This window comes from Globicephala melas, chromosome 13 (genome assembly GCF_963455315.2).
Source record: "Globicephala melas chromosome 13, mGloMel1.2, whole genome shotgun sequence".
NCBI classification, from domain to species: domain Eukaryota; kingdom Metazoa; phylum Chordata; class Mammalia; order Artiodactyla; family Delphinidae; genus Globicephala; species Globicephala melas.
The window spans coordinates 70,445,431-70,461,072 of NC_083326.1; the positions used below are offsets into that span (position 1 = coordinate 70,445,431).

A 15,642-nucleotide genomic window follows, 5' to 3' on the forward strand; every position below is an offset into this window, starting at 1 on the left:
CAACTGAGGGAGATGCTTCTGGCATTTAGGAGGTGGAGGCCAGGGATGCCGCTCAACAGCCTACAATGAGACAGCGCCACCTCCCCACAGCACCCCGCCCCCCCCAACCCCGGCCGCCAACAACAAAGAATGATGCAGCTCAAAACGTCTGCAGTGCTGCAGCTGACAACCCTGGTCTACGGCGACGACGGCAAAACCCCACAAGGCTCTGCTCTCCAGCAGCTCAGAGCAGTTCGTTAGATCACGCAAAGCCAAGGAGACAGAAGTGGCCCAGCTAAGGGTCTAAAGCGTCACTGGCCTGGCTCTGCCTTCAGCAAAGTCTGTTCTCACGAGGCCAGCTCTGAGCACAGCAGCCATTCAGTCACCCCGTCAAAGCAAAGGCTGCCTATACTCTCACCCCGACAGCGGCTGAAGGCAAGGCGACCTCGTCTGTCACGTGTGGCTGGGCCCACTCTCTTTACTCTCAAGGGTCCTTCCAAGAACCCTGCTGTATGAAGACTCCCCCCACGGAAGGTCCCCTCTGAAGAGGCAGTGAGTGAGGGCAGAGACAGAACTGGTGGAGAAGACGGCGCCTGGGAGGAGCAGGTGGAGGCCAGCTGAAAGGTCTACCTGGGCTGGTCCTAAGACCCCTCCAGCGGGTCTCCCCACGAATCAGCTCTCTAACAGGGCCCCCAGAGGCAGGGAATGCGCTTCCCAAATGCCTGCTGGTGTCTCCCTCTTACCTGATCGCAGAGGGTTCCGATCAAGCCTTCTAAGTCCTGCTTCTCATGGAGGACCATCTGCTTCTCCTCATATTCTTGCTCCAGCTGCATTTCCAGTTGGTGGAGCTGTGGGCACAAAGGGCAGATGCAGGCATAGGATACAAGAGCTCTACCCGACAAACCCCATGAGGCAGGGACCCTCTGGAGGATGGGGTGGGGGAGGTGGAGTTCATGGTCCCTCGCCCAGTTCCACAACGGCTCACCTAGCAGTTAGGAGGGGGTGTCTCTGTCAGAGAACTTGGGAGCCTAAAAGCTCAGGAGCTGGACAACTATGGGGAGAGCTGGCCAATTACGGGGAGCCCCCTGCCATTCACTGTGAAGTCCCCGTCCCCAGTTCCCTTCCCATTTCCTAACACATGTCTCCTTCCTCTGCCACGACCCAGCTTGAATAGTTACAAGTCTTGGCACTCTAACTTTTTAAGACTCTGCACAACATTGTATCCAGCACAATAAGGTGCATTCACCTTGCTTATTAAATACACTGTGATGCAGCAAAAAAAAAAAAAAATGTTGCATTTGAGATTATGTGGTGTTTGGACTGCACGTTTGTCTCTCCCAAAATTCCTAATCCCAATGCAGTATTATTTGCCGATGGGGCCTTTGGGAGATAGTGAGGTTTAGATGAGGTCATGAGGGTGGAGTCCCCATGCTGGGATTAGTGCCCTTATAAGAGGAGACACCAGGGACCTTGCTTCCTCTCTCTCTCCACTGTGTGAGGACACAGTGAGAAGGCAGCCGTCTATCTCAAGCCAGGAGCAGGGCCCTCACCCCACACCAAATCTGCCAGCACCTCGATCTTGGACTTTCCAGCCTCCAGAACTGTGAGAAATATATGTTTGTTGTTTAAGCTCCCCCCACCCCAAGACCCCAGTCTATGATATTCTGTTATAGCAGCCCAAACTGACTAAGACCTTTGGCTACAAGCAGCTCATTTAGTTTACAATTGGCTCTGATTTCTCGGTAATCACCCAGCAATGGCAGGCACTCCCTGCTAAAGTGGACACCCCACTATAACGGTGCTTTGCACATCCTCTTCTGCACCAGACTCTCTCATGTGTGTTGTCTCACCCCTTCCTCCTTTCTCCATCCTGTGCTCTCAATGACTTCTTTCACAGACGGGAAAACTGAGTCAGAGAGCGGTCCTGAAGCATAGACTCCTACATCAACTGCTGCTGAGAACAGTCAGCATTCTGTCTCCTGGCCCCAGCTCTTGTGCCACACCAGACAGCCAACAGCATTCCCACCCAGGTCTCTAACGATTGATTTCCTGCCATGGTGAGAGACAGACTGAGCAGAGCAGTCACTAGATGTGCAGTTAATGTTAGTATCTGTCATAGGAGAAAAACACCTTTCTCTGACCTCCCCCTCCCCCTTTATAAATCTGTCCATGGAAAAGCCTCAGGACGGTCTGTCTGGGTCACATCTCCAACTCATCAGGGTCCTGGCTCAGGGCACTCATGATGCTCTGAGGCACTCTTGGAATGCACTAGAAATTGTGCTCCTTTCACCTGAGGGCACACGGGCAGGGACTGGGGGCTTCCATCTCCTGACCCACGTAGAGAAAAAAAGTACTGATGGATGGTCATTTCAGAAGAAAGTTTGTTTCAAAATTTTCTTTTAAGAGTGAGAGACACAAAGCACTCTGCTCACACCTGCTTAAAATGAAGACTGCAAAAGTGAAACTCGTTTTGGAAAATATACAATAAAAATTACGCATTAAGCAAGGCAAAGTTTTCTGGAGTGTGTTCTGTAGAACATTTCCACATAGCGTTCACACGTGTACTGTGTGTGTGTGGTGGGAAGGGAGGGAAGTCCATGCTAGAATAAGTGTGGGAGCCACTGAGTTAATAGGGCCTTCCATGCAGTACTTATCAGAGCCTTTGGTGAGTTCATGTGCGGGAAGTGCTAAAGGATGCAGCACTGCCCAAGGCTGACTTCTATCAAGTGCTTTCTAAATGGCCTTCCATAGTCCAAACATTTGCAAAATTAAAAAACTTTTTTTTTTTTTTTTTTGCTGTACGCCGGCCTCTCACTGCTGTGGCCTCTCCCGTTGTGGAGCACAGGCTCCGGATGCGCAGGCTCAGCGGCCGTGGCTCACGGGCCCAGCCGCTCCGCAGCATGTGGGATCCTCCCGGACCGGGGCACGAACCCGTGTCCCCTGCATCAGCAGGCGGGCTCTCAACCACTGCGCCACCAGGGAAGCCCCTAAAAAAAAACTTTTAAAATCTAGTTATTTTGGTTAAGAGATTGGGCTTTGGAGTCAGACAGACCTAAGCTCAAGTCCGAGCTCGTTTACTTCCCAGTGAGGTAACCCTGGGGAAGACCCTTCACCTTTGGGACTCTAGTTTCCTCATCTGTAGAACCAGGACTATAAACCTTACAGAGTGCTTATGAGAATTAAATAAGTTGACAGACGTAAAGAACCCAGCCTGAAACATGGTGCCCACTGGGTATTCAAAGAATCTCATTCATTTCTCCCACTGGGTATTCAAAGAATCTCATTCATTTCTCCCAATGGAAAATAAGCAGAAATTCGCCCCTCCATGATAACTCCCAGCACTTTACAGTTTATAAGGCATCTGCCATTCTTCATCTTATTCTCACAACAGCGTAGGTAAGGTAGAACATTTTCTCTTATTGCTCCCATTTTGTAGATGAGAAAACTGAGTCTTAGGGAAGTTACAAGACTTACTCAAGGGCACACAGGTCTGGTTGAACCTAAAATCTATGACTCTTCTTTTCCAACTCTGGGGAGTTCTGGGGGGAATGCACTTGGCCCCTCGGGATGATCCATGTAAACCCCCAGAGGGGCCCCAAAAGGAGTATTTGAGGAGTAGGAAGGGCAGCAGATGCAGCAGCACCAACCACTGGGAGTGGAGAGGGGCTCAGTTCTTACTTACTCCCCTCCCCGCCCGGGGCGATGACAGGGTGCCGAGGAGACCCCACCTGCCCAGGACTTCCTCACTAGAGTCCCGTCTCCGCCGAGGTCCTGACCCCACTGAGGCCTCCTCCAGCCCCGCCCAGGAGGATGCTCTTGGGGGGATCTGCAGAGCACCAAGTGTCTAAACCCTCCTTCTCTTGGATGGATTAGTCACACCCAAGAGCAAGGCAACCACCAGGTTTGTTCCCTGGTTCCTCTGGAAGGATCAGCTACCTGAAAATCCACACACACACGGTATTGCTCGTAAGTTTCCAACCATCAAGGGTTACATTACAAAACTCTGTTCAATAGTTCCACATCTGTGATCTCCTTGAATCTTCCCTGTTACCCTGCAGGGGGTCATCATTATCCTATTTTACGGATGAGAGAAGTGAGGCTTATTAGCAAGGTTACGTGATTTCTCCAACGCCCCACAGCTGATAGCTGATGGAGTTGGGAGCAGGAAGGGCAAAGATTCAAACCAAGAGTCTATGAGTTCCAGCACCCATGCTCTCAGGCCCTGCAGTTTGGAGGTCTCTGTAGAGACTCTGCTTAGGGAACTAATAATCAGAGTCAACCTTGGGAAATGCTACTCGGCCCCTTCTTGGAGATTCACAATGTACCCGAGGCTATGAAAGGCCCACAGAAACCCTACCCAGACAAAACCTGTCAAATGAGGCGTAACCCAAAGCTTCTCAGCAATTGCATTTTAAAGATTCATCTCACACTCACATCAGTGCATGCATCTGTAAGGAGGTCTGTCTCAGCACTGGCCATAAAAACAGAAAACCCTAAATGTCCAATGACAAGAGAATTAATGAGAGCACACGCCTAAGGTGGAATACTTTTATAAGCCATTAAACATGTACATTAGATCTGCATTTACTGACATGAGAGGAGGCCCAGGACAAACTTCGAGTGAAAACAGCAGCATGACCCCATTTAGGTAAAACGATCTCTCTACAAATATGCATGTGTGGGTACAATGAAAGAGAGAAAGAACATTTAAAAATAGTAATAATGATGGTGCCTTGGTGGTAAGATTTCAAGGGTTTACTGCCTTCTTACACACTGTCTGAAATGTCTGCAAAGAGCTTGGATAAAATGTAAGAAATGATTTGCCAGGCAAATAGCCAGAAGGGACTGGTCCCTTTCCTGAAACATATAAATCCTTACCCAAAGCATCAGTCACATGGCACTGTGGGCTCTTGGGAGAAATCTTGGGGTGATGATGCTAGACAGTTTCCGAGGATCGTAGTTAGGACAGGTACGTCTGCTCCAGCACCCTTGAAAGCACTGGGGAAGCTAAGGTCTCAGGTGGTTGAAGGGACTGTCCCCAGGCCCTGGGATTCCCCTCACTCTAAGGATGACGCACCCAGGCTGACCCTGCCGGGACCCCAGGACACAGCTGTGCTCGTGGCTCACATACCCGCTTCTGGCAGGACTGGCGGATGTCCTCCATCTCCTCCTCCGTGTCCTCTCGGTCCTTCTGGTGCATCTGCTTCATCCGCTCAATCTCCAGCTCAAACCGTTGGCGGAGCTGGGGGCGGCAAGGACAGCGCGTGAGGGTGGCCCACACCATCCACGTCGTCCTTAGCATTTCAGCTGCATTTTTCATTTTGGGACCGCATGGATGAGAGTCAAGTCATCCCCCCCACCTCGCCCCAGGCACCCAGGGAGGTCAGAAATGGTAGGTAAATAGCCCAAACACTGCCTCTATCCCTTCTGTGGTCATAACGTCACTAATCAATCATACTCTTTGCCACTGCGTTTAGATATCATTTTGGAATCCTTCTCAACACTCTCAGGATGAAACAAATTTGTCATCCCTGGAGCAGGCATCAGGGAAGTTCTTCTAGATGGGCGGATAGGTGGGTGAATGGATGGTAGAATAAAAGTTTACTTATGGGGCTTCCCTGGTGGCGCAGTGGTTGAGAGTCCGCCTGCCGATGCAGGGGACACGGGTTCGTGCCCCGGTCCGGGAAGATCCCGCATGCCGCAGAGCGGCTGGGCCCATGAGCCATGGTCGCTGTGCCTGCGTGACTGGAGCCTGTGCTCTGCAACGGGAGAGGCCACAACAGTGAGAGGCCCGCGTACCGCAAAAAAAAAATAAAAAAAAAGTTTACTTATGAAGACAGGAAACCCTGGAGAGGGAGATGACTTGCCCAAGATGCTACCTTGACAATTCACTTTGCCTCTGATTAGTTACCTTGCTCTGTGGAAAACAGCCTTCTTAAGATACATTTGTGATAGTTAGATGAGATGACATATAAAACACGTAGCGCAACGCCTGGCACAAAAAGATTACGTTTTCTTTCCCCATTATTTTGAAAACAGAGTAAGGATGGGCCCCTCCCTTCCCAGAAGCCTGACATAACCAAGAACTGTGTTCCCATTAAGGAGATGAGGCTTTTCAGTGAGAGCCTCCACCACCTGCTCAGGGCAGGAGAAGAGCTGCGTGTGATGTTTACGCCGTGCCACCTTACATAAAGGCTCTAGAACTGGACGCAGAAGGCATGGGACCCAATTCTAGTTCAAGAGTTTACTTTCTTGATTTGCATAATTCAGAGACTGATCCAAGCTCTTGCGTGTCAAGTTTTGTGGCATATTAGAATTACCTGGTGCCTTTTTTAAAAAAAATGTCAATTCCAGGGCTTCACTCTAGACCTATTGGGTCAGAATCTCCAGGATACGGGCCTCAGGAACCTATACTGTCAAGCTTTCATTGATCTATCCTCTTCAATGCTGTTGGTCATGGAGCAGCATGGAACCCACCAGTGCAGAGGGGCAGACTGTAGAAACTACAACGTCCTGACCATTTGCTACTCTGCCCTGGCACCTCACAGCAAGCTTTCATGAGGCTACAATTGCTGCCTCTCTAACATGGACATGCAGTCGAAAAAAGACAACTGTGGTCTTTCCCAACATTGATATTCTCTACTACATAGGACTGTGGCGAAGAGGAAGAAGAATGGTGTGCATCAGAGCCCCTATTGTAGTTTCCGGCAGAAAGCAGGCTCGCTTTAAATGCCAACTTCCTTCCCTGCCTCCTTTAAAATGACAGAGGTCACGGGAAGGTAATCCAAAATGAGGAGCATTTAAAGCAAGTAAACGTAATATTTCTTTTTCATTTTTTCCCTAGCCTCTTGGACGCTCCTGACATCTGCAATACCATTTATGTCAAGCTTATATGAGTTAACATAAAATTTCCTGGAAAAAGTGCTATGTTGTAATCAATAAATATCTCCTGGATGTCTACAATAGCCCAGTGCAGTGTGAGGTGATGGGTGAAGCTGAAGATGGATGAAAGGGTTGAGTCAGCTTCGCCTCCTGTGTAAGCTGACGGGGGGTACTGGGAAGCTGCATTCAGCCTCGGGTCCCTGAGGTCACCGTAGCACATTTCTGCTTCCGAGCACCGAGTGGTCCCCTGGTGGCATTTTCAAGAGGTAACACAACTTTCCAAAGTGCTCACTCTACTCTTGACTCTGGGTTGCTTTGTGACACTGTTCCACCCTCTACGTCCCAGAACAACCTGCACAGATATCCCACCTCCTTCACGAACCTTCACAGATTCACAGCTGGGGTTGGGGGGAGGCTAGGGGGCTGACAAGGCTCCGACTTCATTGTACAGATGAGGAGACTAAAATCTAGAGAAAACAGGGGGCTCGCCTAACACCACACAGACCCCATCTGCATGTGATCATCTCGCAGTTCCTTAAATGCCACGTGACTCCCCTGCCTCGAGGCCTTTGCAGTGGCTGTTCCCCCTGCCTGGAACTCTCCTCGTCAGCCAACTCAGACTCATCCTTCAGCTTTCAGCTTCAGTAAATATCACTTCCTCCAGGAAGTCTTCCCTGACTGTTCCAAACCTGCTCCCCAAACCAGATTCTGCAAGTTAAACCTTCCCATAACACTCAGCATAACTATAACCTTCAGCAGAGTGGAGACCACATTCGTCTTGCTTACAGCTGCGTCCCTAGCATCCACCCTGTGCCTGGCACACAGTAGGTGCTTAATAAATATGGGTTTGACTGAGTAAAGATGCTGTTTTCTGAACCACTCCAGACTGTCCCTCCACGCCTGCCACATGCATGTCTCAATACTCAGCAGACTCCATCCCAATGGAGGGGGGATAAGTGAGAAGCAAGGGCCAGCACCCCAGCCTCCCCCCGACCGCCCCCACTCCCTCACCCCACTTCACCAGAGCAGCTCAGTTTATTTGCTTTTACGTATTCATGCTGCCTGGTCAGATGTTCTTGAAAAAGGAGTTCCAACCTTAAAACCATTTCAACATAATTACCCCTTATGAAATCTCACATGAGAAATTTTTTTAGAACTAAGCATCAAGAAAAGCCTTGCTTCCCCTTGAAAGCCTAGCTTGTTTTTATCTTGGGGATGATAAAAAAAGCATGGAACTCACATTTCCTTTTTCTCTCTGGCCACCAGGAATTTTAGAGCTAAACCTATTAAGTGTGTAAGATCGTATGTTCTGCGTGTCTGCTTATTAATTCACCACCCCACCGTTCCTTAGCACCGGTTTTAATTTGTGTTTTTCTGGTTTGGCTTGTTTTATTTATTTTTCTGTTTTATTATGCATACATCTTATAAGCTGCCTCGAATTCTTTGGGGAATGAGTTGGCATATAAACAAACAAGCCGACAAAATATTCCTCAGGTGCTTCGTTGAGGGGGCTGGTACAAGAGAATTGGATTCCTGCCTTATTCCCCTCAGTTATTTTGCATTTTCCAAAGATCGGGGCTCCCATCTCCCTGCAGGCTGTGCACAGCACAGGTAGCCGAGGCGCTGTGGAGTCAGATGGCGCAGGCTCCAAATCCCGTCCCTGAGCCTCAGTTTCCACATCCATAAAGTAGGGTAATACTAATATCTCAGCATATAAATTTCTTGTGGAGATTGATGAGGTGAGATGTGAGGAGAGCTTAGGGCTGAGTCTGGTACACAGACAGCGCTCAATAAACACCAGATATTGGGTCAACAGTTATTTAATGAGTACCAACTATGCACCGGCCTCATTCCAGGCTCTGGGGATGCCCTGATAAGCAAGATCAACCAAAACGTCCTCCTGTTTCCCTGAAGCTTATATCCTAATGGGGGAGAGAAGCACTGAGCACACTTTTTAAAGCACTATGGCATATGATGGCAGGTGCTATGAAGGAGAACCAAATGGCTAAGGAGCGGCGTGGAGGTGGGGTTGTTTGCAAGAAGGAGACCAGGGCAAGCTTCTCGGAGGAGCTGACACTGACGCTTGCAGGATGGCAGGAGGGGGGCTACATCGTGAAAGGTCTGAACGTCAGACCTAGGGGGCTGAGGTGCTCTGGGGTACTAGGGAGCCACAGAAGGATGACGAGCAGTTGAGTGAGGCGCTTATGTCGTATTTTGACAACAGCCTTCTGCACTGGAGTCAGCATGGGGCAGGGCATCGCCCTGGACAGGACCTTCCTACCTGCTCCAGCTGCTTGATGGTGTTTTCCTGCTGGGTGTGGATTTTCTCTTGCTCGAGGGCGCTGGATTCCAGCTTCCAGAGCCTCTCCTTCAAGCCCGCAATGCAATTCTCCGCCAGAGAGGGTGACCCCAGCAGCTCCTGCTTCTGGGCCTGCAGCATCTCCACCTCCTGCTTCAGCTGCAAGGTTTCTTGCTCCTTTCCCTACAGAGACAAGGTGGGCAGAGATCCGAAGTCACGTGACCATACTCCTGCTCCCCCTGGGACACCTCTACAACCTGCGGGAGGGCGCTTTCCACTGTTCAGTGCATGTCATCTCCACTGCCATCTCCACCTGGATCTCGCGGCCCCCCGCCGCGCCCCCTGTAGGACACCAAGGGCCCCTCCCTGGGACAGCTCAGACAGGCTGGGGTGGGGAGTTTGTGGGAAGCAGCGCCCTTGCCCCTAGAGCTAGACCTCAAAGCACAAACAGGAGGTGTTTGCCCCATTTGAAAGCTGTGTACCTGCCAAGGGTGGGCCTGAGATGTTGGAGCAGGGAAGCCAAGTGGCCAGGCATGACTCTTCCAGGTTAGAAAGTCAGCTCCAGGGTGAAAGAAGTTTGGGCTACATCATGAAGGAGCTGCCCGCCAGGCTAAGAGGTGCAGAGGTTCTCCCAGAGTAACAGGGAGCCACAGCAGGCCTTGAGGAGCAGCTGAGGGAGGTGCCTGTGTCATATTTTAATCAAATCCCTCTGCACTGGCACCTGCAGGGGACAGGGCACTGCCCCTAGCTGGGTCTAGAGCTAACTCATCCTGAGCACGCCTCTCCCCGCTCCCAGGTGGGCAGCTCGGAAGGCAGGCAGGTGACTGGAGCAAGATCCCGAGGGACGTGGAGCTAGGGAGGCCTGCTTATCCATCACCTGCCACCCATGCTTTGCTGATTCAGGCGCGCTGGGCTCCAGTGACGCCGCCGGCACTGGCCGACCAGGACGGCCACACGCAGAGCTCTCGCCCCGCACCATCTGCTGCAGGCGTGCGAGGGAGGGGTTTCCTGAGACCCAGCAACCAAGAGCCAGGGGGCGCTGTGCCCCCGCCCCTCACCTTCAGCTGCTGCTGAAGCTTGCCCAGCTCGCACCGGACGCTGGTGTTCTCCTGGGCGACTTTCTCTCGGAGGCCCTTCTCAAACACGGACTCTCCCAGGGCCTGGGCCAGCTGCGTGTCAAACCTGTCAGAGCAGAACGTGGGTCACGGCCCCGAGGCGGGTGTGCCTGGGCCGGGGGTGGGGGAGGGAAGGCGGGTGCTGGAGGGAGGCAGTTAGCTTGCTGAGAACCGCTAGGGACAGAAAGAGAATTAAATGATAGAGGGTTTGTGGATGTGGGGTAGGAATCCTGAACACCAGAGGGCAACGCTGAGGGTTTATAGTTTCCACAAAAATACCAGACACTTATTTAAAATGTGATAAAAACATATACACAAAAATAAAAATAGAATAAAACTATACAAATAGAGAATAAGAACAAAAAACATATAGATATACAGAAAAAACTAACCTATCAGGTTTGCTGACATACGCCAAGGACCTTTAATTCTACAAGGCCCAGGTTTGGCATCTAATATCCATTGATTGGTACATGAATGTACTTATCAGCACAAACAAGGGATATTCAACATTTCATATTGTGCATGATACTGTGGGGCTCGTGCACTCATTAGCCATATTAGAGCACGGTTATTACTGATAGAATGCTGGACAGTTATACATACCATCTTGTCTTCATTTGGTTCCTAAGCAGAACACACAGAGACTGGACAGTCCTATGGGGGCCGTTGGGGAATCAGGAAGTACCTACTTTGGAGCGCACCTGCCCCTCCACGATGGTGACCACTAGGTGGGAAGCGCTTCCTGGACTGGACATCATTCCACTCATCAGCCTCTGTCCCTATCACAGGCGAGGAAACTGGCAGAGGCTCTGATAAGCCTCAATAAGATGTGACTTTGGTCACTTGCCCTCAGCCCACACAGAAAGGCCACGTGCTCCAGGGAACTGGGTGTGGCCAGAATGGCTGAACTGGGCATGGGATTTTGTCCTTGGTGAGAAGAAGATCTCCCTTGTTACAAGATTATCCAATACCCCTTGGATGGTCATTCAAAGCCTCAAGACTCCTGAAAGAGCCAACTATAGGTCATATGAGGGGGGCCTACTGTTGGAAGGGCCCAGAGGCTTTCTGATTGGCTGTTGGTGACATCATTCAAGAGGCACTATTGGCTGCCTCTGAAATGGCCACACTGTGATGATGATAATGGTCCAGCAGTCCCAAAGGGCCAGGCTCTGAGCTGGGATCCATGGGGTCCTTATAACAATTCAGTAAGAAACACATTATAACCATTTCATACAAGAGAAAGCTGAAGTTCAGAGAGGTGAGTGATTCAGCCACAATCCCAAAGTGGGTTTGAGCCAGCTTCTCTGCTGATGTAGCTGGTCCCCCATCTACCTGTTCACGCCCTGGAACAGGAAGGAAAGACACTGGGGGCCAGACAGTGATGGATGTCTTAAAGGAGTCCTTACTGGGCCACCTGATGCCTAAGAAGGCCTCCAACAGACCCTAACTTTTGGAACGCACTGACCGACGAACTGCCTGAGGCCAGAGGGACTCACACCCTTCACCCCACTAGGAGCGGGCTGGGGGTCCAACCTCCCGTGGCTCCAGCACAGGCCTTTTCCCTGTGGAAGCAGCCGGGAGCTCCATCAGCCCTCGGAACTGAGCTCTGTGACCCATGAGTAACCATGGCAACAAGAAGCCAAACTCAAATGGAGCCGTTCTGGGCCACTCTGAACTTAGAAGCCAAGGTGGGGCAGGGAACTCTATCAGCACGGAGACATCACTGCCTCCAGAGCCCAGCAAACTAAGGAGGCAGCTGCATCTACACTTCGATCAAGCTTAAAGAGGTGGGAGAGAGTAACACTAGCTTCTAGATCTCTCCCTCACTATAGGCATTCTGCCTGAATCTCCACCGTTAGACAGAGACCTCTACTCCCTTATGGGCTCCCTGCTAAAGTGCCAGCCCACCTAGAAAGGTAATGGCTGCTATTTGCAATGAGCATCAAAACATAAATTAACTTCTGCTGAGATATGGTAACGGAGTACAGAGCATGACAGGGCAGGTAAGTCTTAAGAAGAAGAAATGTAAGTATGATGAAATGGCGACTTTCCCGGTGGCCACCACGGGGAGGTTCTTGAGGACCTGGAATGAAGGATTCTGTCCAAGGGGGTCGATCACAGGGAAGACCAGAGAGATGGAATTTTCTGGCTGCATAAACTCCAAGGGCAGAACCCTGGCCCCTGCCACCCATCAGAAATCTGAAACCCCCTCATAAGGCCTCTCGGAAGTGGAACCCACAGATAAGGGCCAGAACTGTCACAGCTGGCAGAAACCTGAGGGGTGATGGAGTCTTACTTCTCAATTTACAGATGGGGGTCTGTCAGAGCCACTCTTCAGCACCAGGTGGCCTGCTGAAGTCCAAGGACGGCTCTGAAACATCAGTCACTGTCTGGCCCACACAGGTAGTGTCACTTGACAAGGTCACCCAGGAAATGACCAAGGTGGGACTAAGCCATTCTCCCCACTGCAAGGACAGGGTTTAGCCAGAGCATCCATGGGAAGGTGGAGAAGGAAACAGAGTCAGCTACCAGCAAGAGGAGAAGAAACTTCTCTCATTCTGGGGGGGCACTAATAACACCCCAAAGAGCTTCTTTTTTTCCCCCCCAAATGAAGGAGCCAGCTCAGGAAAGCTCAAAGGTGAATGAGAGAAACAATATTTAATGCAGATCGAGTTCAAGACCTGTGCCAGTCGCATGGAAATATAACTCAGCTTGCTACCTGGTGGAAATCGGCAACCTCGGCAAAACCACATCCTGGCACACATAGCAAGGTTTTTCTGTATTTTTATCCTGGACCTTCTCAAAGAGGCTGTATTTCATCTATTTGCCTCCTAGGAAGTTTCCATTAGGGCTTATCTGGCTCAGAACAAGACCCCTGCACACCTTTACCCTCACCAGGTGAGCTGAAGAACTTTGGACACAGCCAAGGAGTCCAGGGATGAAGCTGAGGTTGCACGTAAGGAGGCCTGTGAGTGTAAACCCGGGCTCCTGGTCTAGGCTCCACCCACCTAGACCAGGAAAGCAAGCACGGGAACCAGTGTGCAGATTCAAGACTGGCATCTTGTTTGTGCACAAAGCCCAGTCCCTGCCAGAACTGCTCGCGTGAGCTGAGAGTCTAAACTTCAAATGAAAAGGGCACTGACTGAAGTTTTTGGCCTCCTCACCATTTTCAACAGTGAGAACAGGAACCAGACCCTAGTCCTGCGGGATCTACCAACTGTTATCATCTAGTCTTCACCACAAGGGAGGCGCTCCACCTAAGGAGAAGAATCAGGCTGAGAAGGGTTGAATGACTTGTCCAAGGTCACACAACTAGCAAGAGGCCCAGCTGGGACTTGAACCAGCACTTGCACCCCTAACCACCAGGCCAGGCTGTCTTTGCCCTCCACAATGAACTCTACACTTGATAAGTGGGGATGCGGAGGCCCAGAGGGGCCAAGAAAGTTCCCCAAGCTCACATGGTCAGTTGGTAATAGAGCTGAGACTGGGTAACAGAAAGGAATTATTTCTTGCTAGATTCTTGGGAGAACCATATAGGAATGTGTGAGGGGAGAGAGAGGAAAATTAGAGCAGAACAAGGATGGTAGGCTCCATGGATGAAGAGCCCTGACTGAAGTGGAGGGGTCTGGAAGAATCCGGAGACCCCAGAAGACCCCAGCACCCAGGTGATGACGTGGAACGCGACTCACTTCTTCTGCTTCTTCTCTAGCTCGTGGTTTCGGCTCTGCTGGTTCTCCAGCAGGAAGTGGGTGTCCTGCAGGTCGGAGGTCAGATGGTAGCACTTCCTCTTCAGCTGCTGGGCCATCCTCCTGGCCCCCTCGTAAGCACTCTGCAGCTCCCCAAGCTGTGGGAGGAGCAGAACGAATCAGCCACCTCTGTCAGCACCGAACTGCCCCCTACTTCCTAGGTCAAGTAGCTGCTGTTTCCAGTGTGAGTGTAATGGGAAGAGAATAGGCACGGGGGCTGGAACGACCCTGTCCTGACCACTTTTCACCTGTGCCACCGTGAGGAAGCTACTTCTCTGAGCTTCAGTTTGCTCAGGGATAAAATGGGGGGCGGGAGTGTCTATCATTCTCTTAGGGTTTTTAATTTTCCTCAATAATCCTCCTGCCAGTGTGCCCACAGATCCTTTACGTGCCCTGCCTCAACTTGACAGCCCCTTAAGGACTACGCATAATTGATAACCACATCAGTGGGCATAATCCGGCGAGACGCATGCGCGTCAGCCATGAAGCAGCCCAAACGGCACATGGAGAAAATGTGACCAGGAAACCCCTGAGACAGGCTCCAAAGGTCAGGGCGGTAACTGGCGCTTGAGATGGGCTGACTTCCACGGGGACACGCGCTGCTGGAAACAAACAGGAAAGCCACGGCACTTGCATCTCCTCCAGGAAACACCCTCCCAAATGTCCTAGTTTAGATCTGGGAGAGAGGGCAACTCAGCACACTCGCTTTGAAGAAATGGCCTCATTAAAGAATTGCTTTAAATAAGCAAAACGCTGAGTTAATGAAGCCTGTAATTCTAAATTCAGTATTTGAAGGCAAATGGGATGTTTTCATATATTCTGCTGCTCAGAAAAAGGTTGCACTTCTATTACTTTTTAATGTAGCATGAGTATCCCTCCTTCCTTGGGGAGGCTGACCCGACTTTATAATTTGTTATAGAAAGAACTGGGCTGTTCCCCTGTGGCTGCCCCTCACTGGTTATCTATGTCTTCTGAGCATCATGATACAATGTCCAGCTTGGAAGTGACCCCTAAAACCATCTCCAGAGAGCCTCACTTCCACTGTGTATAAAATCCCGTGTGATCTCATCCTGGCCCACCTCTGCAAGTTGATTTCATGATACTTTGCTCTCACAATGAGGAAATATATATCTATATATACATAAAATAGCAGGACAGGAAATATGACAACTCTTATTGTGCTAATCTCTAATGGGGACACCAGGAAGTACGCAGATAATCACAACACAGCATGATGAGGCTTACATCGGAAAAATAATTCAGGGGCACCCAACCCAATGTGTCAGGGAAGACTTTCTGGAGGGAAGGACATTTAAGCTGAGATCTTAAGGTTAGTTGGAGATATCTAGGTAGGGAAAGAAAGTGTTCTAGGAAAAGGAAACAGCATATGCAAAGGCCCAGAGGTGAGAAAGAATAAGGCTTTTTGGAAGGAGGGGGGGAGAAAAAGGGAATGGAACAGAATAGAGAGTCCAGAAAAAGACCCAAAGAAATACAGTCAGTCAATCTTTTACAAAGAGGCAAATGCTATACAGTGAAGCAAAGACAATCTTTTCGACAAATGGTGCTGAAACAAGTGGTCATCCACGTGCCAAAAAAAATGAATCTAGACACAGATTTT

The 15,642-nt window shown here is 50.4% G+C and overlaps 1 protein-coding gene across 1 annotated transcript in view; it reads right to left on the reverse strand.

The window, feature by feature from the left end:
• The window catches only part of MYO18B (myosin XVIIIB), a 221,074-nt gene that overhangs the window by 93,424 nt on the left and 112,008 nt on the right, over positions 1-15,642 (reverse strand). Inside the window, exons 28-32 of the mRNA XM_030859841.2 lie at positions 13,968-14,122; positions 10,219-10,342; positions 9,143-9,343; positions 5,111-5,221; positions 723-827 (exon numbers count right to left, since the gene is read on the reverse strand). Coding sequence (XP_030715701.2) covers positions 723-827; positions 5,111-5,221; positions 9,143-9,343; positions 10,219-10,342; positions 13,968-14,122 — 696 coding nt within the window. The remainder of the gene's footprint in view (positions 1-722; positions 828-5,110; positions 5,222-9,142; positions 9,344-10,218; positions 10,343-13,967; positions 14,123-15,642) is intronic.